This window comes from Aquila chrysaetos, chromosome Z (genome assembly GCF_900496995.4).
Source record: "Aquila chrysaetos chrysaetos chromosome Z, bAquChr1.4, whole genome shotgun sequence".
NCBI classification, from domain to species: Eukaryota; Metazoa; Chordata; class Aves; order Accipitriformes; family Accipitridae; genus Aquila; species Aquila chrysaetos.
Genome location: NC_044030.1, coordinates 77,580,585 through 77,595,575, shown reverse-complemented (window position 1 = coordinate 77,595,575; position 14,991 = coordinate 77,580,585). Strand labels below are relative to the sequence as shown.

The window sequence follows — 14,991 nt, the reverse complement described above, 5'->3', positions numbered from 1 at the left end:
TGGGCGGGCCGGAGTGAGTGTGTGTGTGGGGGGGTGTGTGTGTGTGTGTGTGTGTATGTCGGCAGGGCGTGCGTGCACGGGGGTGCTGGGAGAGGGGAGTGCATAGGGGGGTGTGCAGAGGGTCCAGGTATGCATACATGTATGTGTGGGGAGAGGGAAGTGTATAGGAGGGGGTGTGCAAGGGGTCTGTGCACGCATATGTAAGAGGGTGCTGCACCCATTGGACACATGCACAGAGCGTCTGTGAACGTACAGATGCCTGTGTGTGCTGGGAGAAGGTAGTGCATTGCGCGAGTGTGTGCATTTGTGCAGTTGGACTGTGCTTGCGTGCGTACATGTGCATGCACCGGGCCAGTTGAGTGTGCACCACCTGTGTGCATGCAGAGTGTGTGAGCACTTGTGTATCCGTGGCCACTGTGAGAGGTGAGCGCACTGCATGTGTGTGTGCAGGGAAGCCTGTGCACACCTACCAGGAGCGTGCCTTGTGTGTGCATGTGTGCGCGCTGCGTTTAAGCTGTGCGTACGTCCCGGGGGAGTAGAGGACATGTGTACATTGCATGGAGCTGTTTGCATGCACATGCATATGTGCAGCAGCGTGCAGTGTCAGAGGGGCTGAGCGTGTGCAGTGTGTGCACACGCATGTGTGTATGCTGTTGGGGACAACAGTAAGTGCTTATATGCGTATGTGGTGAGCTGGGTGTGTGCGTTTTGTGTGCTCCTCTGTAGGTGTGTGCAATCTGCATTGGGAGAGGCGGGGGTGTACACTGTGTGCACAGGCAGGCGTATGCACACACGTGTTTGGGGCAGGTGGGTGTCTGTACCCGCACTGTCAATCCGTGTGTGGGCGCAAAGGGGTGTTTTGGGCGAGCTCCAAGCACTGAGCCCTGACCTCCATCTGCAAGAGCTGGGGGGTCACCACAGCATGCCCCATGCGGGGGCCTGAGACCTGCCTGCAGGCTGGGGCCACCGAGGGGTCCTCTTGAGGGGTGCTGTGTGTGCCAGGACACTGGCTGGAGGGGTCAGACTACAGCGTGACCTGGACAGCCAAACAAGCTCCCAGAGCCCTAGCACCTGCCTGGCATGGGCAGGAGGAAGCCATCAATCTCTGTCACTGGAGGGACTCAGTGCTCCTGGCTTGCCCTGCATCCCCACTTGCAACAGGGTAAACTGAGGCACCAAGGTACCATCAAGCACATCTCCAGACATCAGACAAGGATGTAAGCTGGGGTGAGCATGCAGCACCCTGATCCACTGATGCACCCACAGCACCTCACTGCCTCGGGTGGGCCAGAGCCCGTGGGGAAGCACAGGGCTTCACCCGCCAGCAGCATCCCCACACTGTCTCCTCGCTCCCCTTCCACCTGTCTGCCTGCCAGCTTTTTCCTGACCTCTTTTTCTATGGTGGCAACTTTGACAGGAGGCAGATAAGATGCCTGCTCTTCCCTGGGCTTTTTTGGCCAGGGCAGCTGCAGGGCTTGCACGGATCCCTGGGGGACAAGCAGCAGCACCATCCTGTGACATCGGGACACAAGGGACAGTGGCTTTTGCCCCATGCCACAGCCAGAGCAGCTTGTCACCGAGACCTCATGCTGCTGCACTGGGTGTTGGCAGCGTGGGGTGACAGGAGCTCTGAGTGCCAAGGGCTGCTGGCTCTGTCTCCTCCAGGGCCACCTGCATGCTGCAGGGGCCGGGGGCAGCCGGCGTGAGCCAAGTTCTGCCTTTTCCTTGGAGCATCTTGCGGAAATAGCCGCTGGCTTTGCTCTTGGACTCCACAGCCCGGGCTGAGCCTCTGTCCACTTCACCGCATCCCTTTGCAGGGAAAAGCCACTTCTTCTGGGCTCTCCGGCTTCCCTGCAAGTGCCTCCGGAGAAACTGCCCCTCATCCTGCCCCGGTGCTGGTGACCCCCGGGGGGCTCCTCGAGCTCCAGGCAGCCTGGCAGCACCTAGCATGGCACAGCATCCTGGCTGGAGACGCTCTCATGGAAAAATGAGCCCCTTTCCCGGGAGAGCAGGGCAGCTCCCGACCCCGCAGGGCCCCCGGGCGCTGTTTATCTTTGCGCAGGAGATAAATTAGCTGTCGGCCATCCCATTTCGGGGCTGGACAGCTGTAGCTCGCACTGGCCCATCCCATCCCGCTGCGGCAAGGGTAGGGACCTCCCGGTGCTTGACAGCCCCTCTAAGCATCTAGTTTGTCAGTGGCTGGCTGACGTTCCTGCTGAATTGCCCCTGGGAAGATACAACCCGGCCCCATTTCAGAGGGACCCACAGGGCCAGCTGCCCCCCGGGACTCCTTCCACAGGACCCCATGCACATGGCTCCAGCCTCCCCTCCCGGTGCTGCTGCATCGCACCCCAGGGTGCTGGCATCCTCTGCGCTGGGCTGTGCCCCAACCCCTGCACACTGGGGCGAGGAGGGAACCAGGGCTGAAGGCTGGGCTGGGTGGGATGAATCAAACATGGTGATGGTGATGGGAGTTCTCCATGGCCCAGCAGGAACCCAGGTGTTTGGGGAAGCTCCCCTCTTCCAAGGCAGAGGGGTTGGGGTGCTTCGGTCAACGTAGCACCCAGGGGTGGGGAATGTGGCCAGGCTGGCTAGTGGCAGCACCGAGGTCTGCATGGGGTGCAGAGTGTCCCGTTGCCCTGGGCATGGCCACCAAGGGACCCAGTCTAGCTGGACAAGCGTGACTCAGTTCCTCCCTAGAACCTCCACAGTGACAACAGCACCTCTGGGGCTCAGCACGTGTCATGAAGTCTGTCCATGCTCAGGCTCTCCCCAGGACAGCAAGAAGGACCACGTCCCCCGCAGCCTCCCACTCAGCATCTTTGCACCACCAGGGTCTGGTGATGCTCCTAGCTGGAGAGAAAAAGAAATCCCCCAGACAAACAGCTATCGACGGCTGCGGTGGAAGCAGCACAGATAGATACTGGAGGTATAGATGGGCATGGCAGACAGCAGAGCAGAGTGAGAGATACTTGGAGCAGAGAGATACCGCAGGAGGAATTGGGAGATAGATCCTGTGGGCTGATCAATACCCACTGCATGTGGAGGGACAGCAAGATAAAGCGAGCTGCAGGGGGAAAGTGTTTGGTGGGCAGCGATGTGCATTTGTCCTGGCGATGGCTCCGGGTAGATGCCACTTGCGGTTGCTTCAGCTGGGGCTGGGATAGAGCCGGCCCCACAGTGCAGATGCCTGTAGCTGAGTCTCCTTGCCCATCTCCGGCCACACCACAAGGGTTTGGTGTCCTTTGAGGTGCCCTGGGGTCCCACCTCGCCTCTGGGTACCAAAGGGTGCCTACCTCCTGTGTGTCCTGGTGGCATCCTCTGGCCCTGCAGGGATGTCCCTGCCGCCTGTGGGCATCCTGGAGGATGCTGGGTGCCTGCGTATGGGCAGCCAAAGGGGAGAGGCGCAGCTTGAGTGCAAGCCTTGGCCCTGGTGCAGGGACTGTGCTGGAGCTGGGTGACTGCGGATGAGTTCCACCCTGTGCCTCGGTTTCTCCATGTGAACCAAATGATGGCAAGCTACAGGGAGCTGGGTCAGTCCAGCACAGACTCGGGCATGGATGAGGAGTGGGGAGGACGGGTCAGAAGCCACAAAAGCCTGTGGGACATGCTGTGTCCAGGACCCATCTCTCATCTGCTGGTCACTGGGGACACTTACCTGCTCCTTAATAGCCTGCAAACACCCACCCTGAAGGGAAGGGCTGCTTTTTGGGACCTTTGAATGCCTGGCACTGTCCCTGCTCAGTGCTAGAATGGACACAACCCCTCCTGCTGCAGCAATGCAGCCAGGGCTCCTGGGTCCCAGCCTAGCTCCATTCCAGCGGCACTTGCCTGAGCCACTCTGTGCTGCCCGGTTTCTCTGCCGGGCACATCCCAGCTTAGCTGGGCATGGTGAGGAAGGTGCCGCTGGAGCAGCCCTTTGCCCGGACAGGGCTGCCGGCCCCATGGCCAGGCTAGGGGGGATCCCCCGCCCGTGATGGAGTTATTGACACGGGCGCTACGGAAAACACTGCTGAGATTGTTCACACTAATGTTATTTAGCAGCAATATTTCCGTAATAAAAGAAATCAATGGGCAAGAGAAAAGACCTGTCCAGAGCTTTGATTTTCTCATTTTAATGGCATACTTATTTACTCCCACCAGCGTGCCCATCGGATTTTCATTACGCGGCCTTCGCTGTAAGTGGAGCTGTATTGATACGAGCTGCTGAGTTAGCGCCTTCCTGTGCGGGCCGGCAGAGGATTGCTCGTGTTCCTCAACAGGGCTCTGGTAAACTCCAGGGAATGGGCATGGCATAGGGCCAGGATGGCCTTGCAGCCCATATGAACACACACGGACGCACACGCACACACAGCCTGCCCAAACACATGTGTGCACACTACATGGTCTGCCCATGGGCACACAGGAACGCACACACATATAGCTGGTTGTCCTGCCCGTCTGTACACTGTGGACTGTGCACACACACATATGTGCACACAATTTTCTCATCTGCACAGGCACACCACATGCACATACACAAATGTCCTATCCATACATGCCCAAGCACTCACATGTGCAATTGCTCTGACCGTATGGACAGATGCCCAATTGTTCTAGCTATATACACACATGTGCACATGTGTGTGCAACCCCCACCCGTTCTGCCTACACCCACCTGCAAACTGTTCTATCTATATGCATGCATGCACCTACGCATGCCCGGCTGCCCTACCAAGACACACACACACACAAAACCATCTTGCTTGCACATATACACACATGTGCACACGACCTGTCTGCCAGCACATGCATACACACACAGAGCCTACATAACCTGTGTTTCCCTCCTGTGCCCTTCTCACATTGGGGAGTACACCTGTGTGTCTGTGTAAACCTCCCAGAACCACCAATGGGGATGTCTGGATCCATCCACCCTCAGGGCCACACGGCCAGCATCGGCACTGTCCCCCAAAAGGATGGAGCCCCCCGGACTCTTGGGTCCCCCATGGAAGCAGGACCCTGGCACCAGCCCAGGCTTTTGGTCCCCAGTGACTGCAGTGGAGAGAGGAGTAACAGCACCATCTCCTGCCGGTCCCCGGGAGCCAAAATGGGGCTGATCCTGCCCAAGACTGCACCCCCCAGCTCCTAGGACCCCGGGCGGGATGATGCCAGCTTCCCCAGGGACACGCAGGTGCCCCCAGCTGCCAGCAGGACCCCCGCTGAGCCCAGAGCTGGCTGGATCCAGCACCCCCATGGCAGGGGCTCAGCACGCTCCAGAGACTCTCCTGGGTCCAGACTCTCTGAGCGGGTGGGATGAACAATTTTATTACCTGTATCTCTTTTCAGGTGGCAAATTAAGAAGTAGCCCGTGTGTGGGGCTGCCAGTCAGCAGGACAGGGACAGTCCAGGGAGCAGGAGGAGCAACATGCTACAGGCCTGGTGGCCAGGGACACACACGTTAATTTGGCAGCAGCATGGAGGCGAAAGCCCTCCACCAAGCAGCGAGCCCACACGGGTCCGGCCGCAGGGCTGCAAGCAGGGTCCGCAGCCGGGCTCAGTCGGGGGAACGCAGCACTCCCTCAGCAGCCGGGACCTGGTGCCGGCAGCCAAGCAGCGGTGGCTGTCCCCAGGGGGTCTCACAGCCAGGGGAAGCGTTTCGAGGGGCGAGATCCCATCCTGAGCTTGTACAGAGGTTTGGGCACCTGCAGACACTAGGTATGTGCATAGCCCAGAGGCCACGCAAGAACGGGCTCTCCGTTAAGGCGACAGACGGTGGCTCTCCCCCTTGCGGGGGACTGCAGGGAGGGGACTTTGGGAAAGGGACCCTCTTCCAGCCCCGGCTGTCCCCTGGGGCAGATGACACACAGGGGACTGGGAGGGACCTCCAGCACAGAGGCTGGGCATCCCCCCACTGCCGGGGGATCCCAGTGCAGATCCTGCCCCATGCCAGGGTGACACTGTGTGCTGCCAACCCACATCAGCAGGGATGGAGCCACGGGAGATGCTGCCAGCTGGACATAGCACCCTGCGCTGCCCGCAGTCCCGGCAGACTGCCAGAGAGATGGGGAACTTCTCGGCTGACCTTTACAACGGGTGCTGTGGCCTGGCTCACCCCGTGCACCCTGTCCCGAGGGCAGCATCCTCCTCCTGATGTCTCAGGAGCTGCAGAAATTTTGTGGAGCCTGGGGACAGCCTCTCCCGCCACACGCCGAGGGCACACAGGGGTGTTCGTACCCCGCAAGGCCACTCCAGCCCCGAGGGATGGAAAAGCAGGACATGGCTCCGATCAAAAGGGGGGAGAGGCAGCTAGTAAAGAGAACTGGTGGTCTGTACTGCTGTGACCACCATGGTCCCTCTGTCCTGGCACGCAGCTGGCCCATGGGGAAGGACAGAGCAATTTGGAGGAGGCACAGGGGATTTCCTGCTGCCTCTGCTAGAGCCTGGGCTCGTGGAGGAGGAGGAGAGGGGAGGAAGGCTGGGAGGAGAGGAGCCAGCTGTGCTCGGCAGGGTGCCCCAGCGAGCCGGGCTCAGCAGCCCAAGGTGCTGAAGAAGGCATTGGCTTCCAGGAGCAGGCCCTTGGCATAGACGCGCAGGGTGTAGAAGAGGGTGACGAAGTCCTGAGTGCTGAAGAGGGTGTCAGCCAGGGCGAAGGCGAGCGTGGAGGGGATGAAGCCCCGGCCGTACTCCACCATCCAGGTACCTGCGCTCCACTGCACCGACGTGGCCTCTCCTGCCTGGTGCACGATGGTGTCCCCTGCCAACACACACAACCAGCAAGGCTCCCACTGGCTGCCCTGCATCATGCCCTGTATTGGGTCTGCATGGCAATGTTTTGGTAGCGGGGGGGCTACAGGGGTGGCTTTTGTGGGAAGCTGCTGGAAGCTTCCCCCGTGTCCGACAGAGCCAGTGCCAGCCGGCTCCAAGACAGACCCGCTGCTGGCCAAGGCCGAGTCAACTAGTGATAGTGGAAGTGCCTCTAGGATAACATATTTAAGAAGGGAAAAAAAAGTTGCTGGGGCACAGAAACGGCAGCTGGAGAGAGGAGTGAGAACATGTAAGAGAAACAACCCTGCAGACCCCCAGGTCAGTGAAGAAGGAGGGGGAGGAGGGGATGCAGGCGCCAGAGCAGAGATTCCCCTGCAGCCTGTGGGGAAGACCATGGTGAGGCAGGTTGGCCCCTGCAGTCCATGGAGGACCCCACACTGGAGCAGGGGGGTGCCCGAGGGAGGCTGTAATCCCGTGGGAAGCCTGCACTGGAGCAGGCTCCTGGCAGGACCTGTGGACCCGTGGAGAGAGGAGCCCACACTGGAGCAGGTTTTCCAGCAGGACTTGTGACCCCGTGGGGGACCCACGCTGGAGCAGTGTGCTCCTGAAGGACTGCACGCTGTGGAAGGGACCCATGCTGGAGCAGCTCATGAAGAACTGCAGCCTGTGGGAAGGACTCATGTTGGAGAAGTTCACGGAGGACTGTGTCCCATGGTAGGGACCCCACGCTGGAGCAGGGGAAGAGTGTGAGGAGTCCTCCCCCTGAGGAGGAAGGAGCGGCAGACTCAACGTGATGCTGAACTGACCCCAACCCCCATTCCCCGTCCCCCTGAGCCACTGGTGGGAGGAGGTAAAGAATTCAGGAGTGAAATTGTGCCGAGGAAGAAGGGAGGGGTGGGGGGAAGGTGTTTTAAGATTTATTTCTCACTACCCTACTCTGGTTTGATTGGCAATAAATTAAGTTAATTTTCCCCAAGCTGAGTCTGTTTTGCTCGTGATGGTGGTTGAGTGATCTCTCCCTGTCCTTATCTCGACTCACAAGCCTTTTATTATATTTTCTCTCCCCTGTCCAGTTGAGGAGAGGGAGTGATAGAGCGGCTGCGTGGTGCTTAGCTGCTGGCTTGGGTTAAACCACAACATGCCCGAAGAGGAGACATGTTGGATTGTGACCTGCGGGGCTGAGCACCCAACTCCTCCCCAGTCTTGCTCACTTTTCTCTTACTGGCACCCACTGAGATGCTGGGATGTGCCCCTGGGGACACAAACTGCCCCATCCTGAGCTCTTGGCATCTGCCAACTGGAAGGAAGAGGCTCTGCAAGAGTGGAGGATCAGCCTGCAGAGCAGCTGTGCCCCAGGACGTGGATGCAGCCCACAGGGAGCCGTGGCTGCTGCACTTACCTGGATAGTAGATCTCACTTCTGGTGGTCCCCTCCTTCCACTGCCTGAAGGTCCCCGAGATGACGGTGTCAGAGATATCCGCCCAGTACCGACCTGTGGGAGGATAGACAGCACTGGCTCAGCATGTCCCTGCTGGGGATGGCTTGGGAGCCCAGGTCTGAGCCATGGAGCAGCCCGCTAGGGAGAAGGATGCCAGCCCCGGGGCCTTGACACACTGAGGACCACAGCCGGCTCTGGTACCCAGGCTGCTCGTGTGACTGGCCATATCCCACCAGCCTGGGCTACTCGGTGTCCTTAAGCCCCATCGCTTCCAGTGTGTTTGGCATTCACTCCCTGTTGAAACACTGGGAGATGCGATGCCTGCCACTGCCTGCCAGCTGGATGCGGAGAGTCCTGGCCACACGACATGGCATGCACAGGGACCTGCAGGCACTGCAGGACACCACAGGGGCTGGTCCCCACACAGAGGGTGTTTTCCAGCATCGTGCACCCCATAAAAGAAGCGGAGCAGTGGCCCCAGGCACACCATGGGCAGGGCAGCCAGACCCAAATGAGTGGAGTGGGAAGAGCTCAGAGAAACCCCCCACCCGCCAGCCCTGTCGCCCCGCTTACCTGAGTGGCCCCCGGTGTCAACAGCCGTCCCAAAGAGCAGCACGTACTCGGTGAGCGAGGCGTGCAGGAGGCACATGGAGCCCATCCACCCGCCTGCATTCACAAACACCCACTGCAGGTCCTCATCTGGCAGGATATGGCCTGGGTGCTTCTTCCGTAGCTCCACAATGATCTTGGAGAAAGCCAGCTCATGGTCCAGCCCTGCAGCACGCAGGGTCACCGTGAGTCCCTGGCATCGAGCAAGCTCTGCCGGCACCTCCCCGAATCACCCCCACAGCCACAGGGTCCCAGCACATCCTTAGAGGGATCTGCCTAGAGAAGATGTCTCCTCTCTCCAGCCTTCAGCCCCCATGGCCCCTGACCCAGCCCCACTGCCTACCCAGATGGCAATGGAGGATGTGCAGCACCGAGTGCTACAGTCTAGAGCCCACCCTAGGTGCTGGGCTATATGGGGGACCCAAGCAAGGTGACAGCGACCCTGCCCCGGTGACATGTAGCACCTCTGTTGCGACCAAACACCCTGTGCCCTACGGGGCCAGGCCTCCCCTCCAGCCCTAGTTGGGGGGTTGGTTGTGCCCCTGACCTACCTGGGGCTTGGTCCCCCGGCCTGGCCCAGCCCCAGCACCGAGAGAGCCACCTTAACCTTGGGTTCAGCCCCAACCAGGCTGGGTGATGCTGCTGCCCCAGTCCCATTCCTCCATCCCACTTCCCCCATGCTCCCGGTCCCTGTTCCCCGGTATCGCTCCAGCCCCATTCCTCCATCCCACTTCCCCCATGCTCCCGGTCCCTGTTCCCCAGTATCGCTCCCCTCCCGACACCGATCCCGCCGCCCCACTCGCAGCCCCCCAGCCCCTCCCTGACCCCAGCCCCATTCCCCCCGTGATCCCGGCTCCTCTGTACCAGACCCCAGCCCCATTCCCCCCGTCATCCCGGCCCCCCCCCCCCCCGCCCCGTACCAGACCCTCCTCGACCCCGCGTCCCCGCTACGGATCCCTGCCCCAGCCCAGGCCGCTGCGCCCCCGCCCCAGTCCCCGGTTCCGTTCCCACCCCTCCTCGGTCCCGTTCCCCCTCGCCCACCCCCCCCCCCCCCCCGGCCGGTGGGCCCCTTCCCCACGGGCGGCGCGTACCCGCGTGGTGCCGGGCGAGCTGGGCGATCTCGGCGGGGGTGAACTCGTACCGTTTGGAGGCCAGCCAGCCCCGCAGCCCCTGCAGCACCAGCGCCAGCGCGCCCAGCGCCAGCCCGGCCCGCAGCACCCGCCGCCCCGCCGACCCCATGCCGCCGCCGCCGCCGCCCGCCGCCACCGCCGCCGCCGCCGCCGCCGCCACCGCCGCCGCCGCTCCGCCCCGCCGCCAGCGGGACGGGGAACGGGAGCGGGAGCGTACCCGCCTCGGCCACGCCATGCCCGGCCGCGGGCGGCCCTGCGCCGGCGCGGCGGGGCGGAGCGGAGCGGCGGTAGGCGGCTGGAAGGGGCCGGACCCGCGGGGCGGTGCCGGCGCTACCGCCGGGGCTTCCGGGAGCGGCGGGGCATGGAGCCATCGCCGGCGGGGGAGGAAGAGGAGGGGGCCGGCCGCTTTCGTGCCAGCGGTACGGTGGGGGCTGCCTTCCTCCGGAACCCCAGCCCAGCCCCGGGAAGCCGGGGGGCTGCGGGGGACGCTCCCTGCCCGGGGGGGGTGACAGAGGGGACCCCCCCCCGCCCCCCGCCGGCCTGAGACAGGGAGGAAGGAGTGAAGCTGAAGGGGGCTAAAAGTGGGGTGCAGACCTTCTTGCAGGGTTACCCGCGGAGGGGGCATGGGGGGTGGGTGGGGGTGCCCGGCCCGCGGGGGGGGGGGGGGGGCGGTGGTCTGCGACCCGCGTTCCTCTCTCCCTGACGCCCCGCTCCCCTCTCCCCGCAGAGCACCAGCACGCTCGTTACAACCCGCTGCGGGATGACTGGGTGCTGGTGTCGGCCCACCGGGTGAAGCGACCCTGGCAGGGGCAGCTGGAGAAGCCACCCCCCGAGGATGTCCCCCGATGGGACCCCAACAACCCCCTTTGCCCCGGGGCCACCCGGGCCAACGGCAAGGTACCACCAAGGACCCAGGCGTCCGGGCTCCCCAACCGCCCCGTCTGCCCCTGATCCCGACTCTCGCCCTGGCAGGTGAACCCCCAGTACGAGGGCACTTTCGTCTTCCCAAATGACTTCCCTGCACTGCAGCCCGATGCTCCCGAGCCTGGTAACTTCCGCGGGGAGAGCAGGCTGCCGGGGACCCCCCGGCTCAGGTCCTGGGGGAGCCGCACGGTGGCCTGGAGAGGCGTAGGTGTTGGCCCAGCACCCTCTCCCTCCCCACTCTCTGTCCTTGCCCAGGTGACAGCGATCACCCCTTGTTTCGAGCTGCAGCAGCCCGGGGTGTGTGGTAAGTACCTCCATGGCTCCAGGGGGTCCGGGCCACCATGTCAGCCAGAACCCATGGGATGAAGCTGGACTGAGGCTGCTCCCCTCCTTGCGGTGCCTGTTCTGTGCACGCCTGCTCTATTTTGGGGTTTCATCCCTGTCCCCTGTTCAACTGCACCCGGCACGGCTGTGGGGGTCCCCAGAGATGCCCTGCAGTCCCAGCCATGCGTGTCTCCTCCGCAGCAAGGTGATGTGCTTCCACCCTTGGTCGGACCTGACGCTGCCCCTCATGTCCCTGGCAGAGATCCGGGCTGTCATCGACGCGTGGGCAGAGCTGGCCGTCGAGCTGGGTGCCTCCTACCCTTGGGTGCAGGTCCGGGGCTGGTGGGGGCTGCCCTTCTCTCCCTGCCCTGGGGATCTTGGGTGGAGGTGGGGGGCCAGGGCTGGGTGCTCTGGCAGCACCTGGGATTGGGACCATCCCAGTCGCGTGTGGGTCCCCTGCCTGTACCTCACGACCTCTTGAGTATTTCCAGGGGGGTGTGAGGCTCCGCTCTCCTGCGGGATGCTTTCCTGGTGTGCCGGGGACACCACAGCAGCCTGCAGCAGGGACCCTGAGGCTGGGACCTGCTGGCTGCACCTCTTCCTCCGCAGATCTTCGAGAACAAGGGAGCGATGATGGGCTGCTCCAACCCGCACCCCCACTGCCAGGTAAGGCTGTCCCACCAGTGACCTGGCATAACCACGAGTCCCTGTGCGTGATCCTACAACAAACCCAGCGGGAAGATGTGAGCGGGAATCCCCCTGCCCTGGTCCCAAAGCTTTTTGCAGCGAGGATACCCGCATGTTTGTCCTATCACCTCACCTCCGGGGGACTGTCCCTTGTGGCTGCCACATGTCGGACTCTCCACCTGGTGGCAGCACGGACCTGCAGATGGGCAGCGTGGCTGGGGCACCTCTGCAAATGCGGGGTACGGGTAACCCAGCCCTGTGCCCCCATATTCCTCCCAGGTGTGGGCCAGCAGCTTCCTACCGAACGAGGCACGCCTGGAGGACCGGACCCAGCGGCAGTACCTGAGCCAGCACGGCGTGCCCATGCTGCTGGAGTATGCTGAGCAGGAGGCTCGCCGAAAGGTGAGGACGTGGCTGTTGCCCGTATCTCCTCCCTGGGAGCTGGATATGTGCTGGGGTGGGCCCCCCAGCCGCCAAGAGCAGGGCCCCTGGGAGCACCCGTCCGCCAGGGTGTTGGGGCTCCCCATGAAGCGCTGTGTCCTGCAGGAGCGGCTGGTGGTGGAGAACGCGGACTGGTTGGTTGTGGTTCCGTACTGGGCCACCTGGCCCTACCAGACTCTGCTGCTGCCCCGCCGCCACGTCTGCCGCCTCCAGGACCTCCATGAGGGCGAGAGGGACAGTGAGTGGCTCTGCACCTCGTTAGCCCCTGTCCCACATCCTTTGGGCTCGGCCTTCGTTAGGAGGCAGCTTTGTGGCAGTCTTGCTGGTGCTGGAGGGTCTCTGTCCCCTTGGGGTGCGGGGCTGCCAGGCTCAGCTTTGGGGGGCACTAGCACCCCTGTTTTGCCAAGGCAAGAATTGGATGTCCACCGGTGGGGGAACTGGTGTCCTTTTTGGGGTGATGAAGCACATGATGCCCCATACTTTTGGGGTGCTGGCTGGTGAGGAATGAGGGCTCCTACTGCCACGTTGTTCAGGCCATCTGCATGGGTGGGGAGGGGGAGAAGTGCCAAGTGCATCCCCTCTACCTGTCACTGATGTCCACCCAGGGAGGGGTGCTAAGGGTGGCCCCCCCACCTCAAGCCCCATGCGCTGCCTTCCTTTGGAGGGGGCCGGCCAGCTCAGGCTGCGACTCCCGGGCACTCCCCTGCAGGTCTGGCCTCCATCATGCAGAGGCTGCTCATCAAGTACGACAACCTCTTCGAAGTCTCCTTCCCCTACTCCATGGGCTGGCATGGTGAGTGGGGTGGCTGGGGGACCCTGGCGACTCTCTCATCTGCATCCCCTCCCCGGGGCTCATGCAGTGGCTGCCTCCCCAACAGGAGCCCCCACGGGCCCCTACCTGGAGGAGGACTGCGGGCACTGGCAGCTCCATGCCCACTACTACCCCCCGCTGCTCCGCTCCGCCACCGTCCGCAAGTTCATGGTGGGCTACGAGATGCTGGCGCAGGCGCAGCGGGACCTCACCCCAGAGCAGGTGAGCGCAGCTCAGAGAGGGGGGACTGTGGGGAGCCAGGGGGTCCTGTGCCAGGGCTGTCCCCAGGACCGGCCGCTGGCTGCCCCTTGTGCTGTGCCCCGCAGGCAGCTGAGCGCCTCAGGAGCCTCCCCGAGGTGCACTACAAGCAGAGGGCCAAGGAGATGTCGTGATGGAGAGCAGCGGAGCCAGCCCTCAGCTGTGCTCGGTGAGGCCAGGGAGAGCAGTCAGCTGGGGCTGGCGAGAGCTGAGGCTTGGGAACTCATGTCACTTGTGAGCCCTCTGATCTCCCGGCTGCTTCTGACCCTTGTTGTGGCTTGACCCAGCTTGGGGACTGGTTTTACCTGTTCACGTACCCCAGTCCTAATCCTGTGGCATCCTTGCACAGGCGGTGCTGTACCTTCTGTCTACTTCCCCATCCCAGCCTATGTCTTCCACCTCCGCAGAGCGCTCCTACCACCACTAAAGGGCTTACGCTCCTTACCAGTCCAGTCTTACTGGTGGGACTGGGAGTGCCGGGCCTCCCCGGCCAATAAAACCTGGAAGCAAAGTGCCTCTGCCTGTGTCCTCGTGGCTCTCGGGCCCGGGTGGGAGGTTTGGGGTCTCTGGTGGGGACCCCCAGCCTGCTGGGGGGCATAACACTGGGGGCTGAAGGGGATGTGCCGGCAGCCCTATGCTGCTTGGTGCTGTCCCTGTCTTTCTGCGTTGCCTCCTGTTCCTCCCTGGGGGGAGCTCTGAGCCTGGCTCTGAGCGCTGCAGGCTCGGGGAGGAGTGGGAAGCGGGGAGGAATTGATGCTGCCCAAGGCTTAGCCAGCTCCTGGGAGAGGGCTGAGGCCTGGCGAAGTCTCTGCACGGAGGCTGCTGGCTGGGATGCTCGGCCCTGGAGCTGCTCCTCTTCCTTCCCTCTGCCTGGGGCTGCAGGGCTGCAGCCCTCGTCCTGCCTGCCACGGGTACTGGGGCTGCCGTGGAGGGCTGCCGCGGTGCAGCGAGGGGCTGGTTCATCACCAGCCCGGGGGCTGCCACGGGGTCCAGCTCTGCTCATGGCACTGTTGCCCCCTTTCCCCTTCCCTGTGCCCAGCCATGGCGTGGGGCAGCCGCAGCCCAGTCCCTGGGCTGAGCTGAGGGGTGCTGCAACCAGCTCTGTGCTCTCCCATCTCCCCTGCAGCCCCTTCCCCCAGGGAAGCCCCAGGGCCGTGCAGGGGTAGGTCCTGGACAATGATGCCTCACAGCTGATGTGGGGGATGCCCAGCACCATCTGCCGTCACATCTTTGCACAAATAGTTTTTATTTGTCACTAAAGTGTCATTCTCATAACTCCTTAATGAGACCCCTATCCTTGTCAAGTCTGTGAGTGGGCTCCTGGGGGCTAGAAATACCTTGTGAGGAGAGAAATCTTCTCCTCCTACCTACAAGATGCCAATTTGTGGGGAGGGCTGTGCCCGCCCCCCCCGCCCCATCTGTGCGTTGCTCCCCCATGCCTACCTGTGGGGCTGGGGCAGGGAGAAGGGCCGGGCCAGTGTGATGCTCAGACCCAGGCTAGATGTGGCCCTCCTGCATGCTGGCCCCATCCTCCCCCCTGATCACCCCATCCTAGAGCCCACAAGCCATCCCACCATCTGGCCTCAGGGCTCCCCAGGTGCCCAAGGGTTTTGGGGAGGAGG

General features: G+C 62.8%; 2 protein-coding genes across 5 annotated transcripts; one reads left to right on the top strand and one right to left on the bottom strand.

Annotated features, from left to right (window-relative positions):
• Window positions 1–5,283: 5,283 nt before the first annotated feature.
• On the bottom strand, window positions 5,284–10,077 carry SIGMAR1 (sigma non-opioid intracellular receptor 1). 2 transcript variants are annotated; one of them, XM_030005229.2, is made up of 4 exons: window positions 9,886–10,077; window positions 8,759–8,959; window positions 8,147–8,239; window positions 5,284–6,736 (listed from the first exon to the last, which is right to left on the bottom strand). In XM_030005229.2, exons 1-4 carry the CDS (start codon window positions 10,031–10,033, stop codon window positions 6,510–6,512), a joined length of 669 nt encoding a protein of 222 aa, XP_029861089.1. In that variant the 5' UTR covers window positions 10,034–10,077; the 3' UTR covers window positions 5,284–6,509. The 2 variants fall into 2 exon arrangements, with proteins under 2 accessions (XP_029861089.1, XP_029861090.1); XM_030005230.1 differs by lacking the exon at window positions 9,886–10,077 and having other exon boundaries at window positions 8,806–8,857.
• Window positions 10,078–10,231: 154 nt separating this feature from the next.
• On the top strand, window positions 10,232–13,880 carry GALT (galactose-1-phosphate uridylyltransferase). Of its 3 annotated transcripts, none has more exons than XM_030005227.2 (12): window positions 10,232–10,343; window positions 10,652–10,821; window positions 10,897–10,972; window positions 11,104–11,152; window positions 11,374–11,503; window positions 11,782–11,838; window positions 12,139–12,261; window positions 12,406–12,538; window positions 13,010–13,093; window positions 13,179–13,333; window positions 13,438–13,538; window positions 13,719–13,880. In XM_030005227.2, exons 1-11 carry the CDS (start codon window positions 10,286–10,288, stop codon window positions 13,501–13,503), a joined length of 1,101 nt encoding a protein of 366 aa, XP_029861087.1. In that variant the 5' UTR covers window positions 10,232–10,285; the 3' UTR covers window positions 13,504–13,538; window positions 13,719–13,880. The 3 variants fall into 3 exon arrangements, with proteins under 3 accessions (XP_029861087.1, XP_029861088.1, XP_029861086.1); XM_030005228.2 differs by having other exon boundaries at window positions 13,438–13,540; window positions 13,685–13,880; XM_030005226.2 differs by having other exon boundaries at window positions 13,438–13,880.
• Window positions 13,881–14,991: the final 1,111 nt, after the last annotated feature.

Bases quoted from the DNA above. Each gene is read 5' to 3' on its own strand.
- SIGMAR1 (XM_030005229.2), bottom strand. From the start codon at position 10,033: ATGGGGTCGGCGGGGCGGCGGGTGCTGCGGGCCGGGCTGGCGCTGGGC. The intron at 8,960-9,885 runs GTACGCGCCGCC...TGCGTGCTGCAG, and splicing joins GCTCGCCCGGCACCACGCGG to GGCTGGACCATGAGCTGGCT. The intron at 6,737-8,146 runs GTAAGTGCAGCA...GTGTGTTGGCAG, and splicing joins AAGTGAGATCTACTATCCAG to GGGACACCATCGTGCACCAG.
- GALT (XM_030005227.2), top strand. From the start codon at position 10,286: ATGGAGCCATCGCCGGCGGGGGAGGAAGAGGAGGGGGCCGGCCGCTTT. The intron at 11,153-11,373 runs GTAAGTACCTCC...TCTCCTCCGCAG, and splicing joins GCAGCAGCCCGGGGTGTGTG to CAAGGTGATGTGCTTCCACC. The intron at 13,094-13,178 runs GTGAGTGGGGTG...CCTCCCCAACAG, and splicing joins CTACTCCATGGGCTGGCATG to GAGCCCCCACGGGCCCCTAC.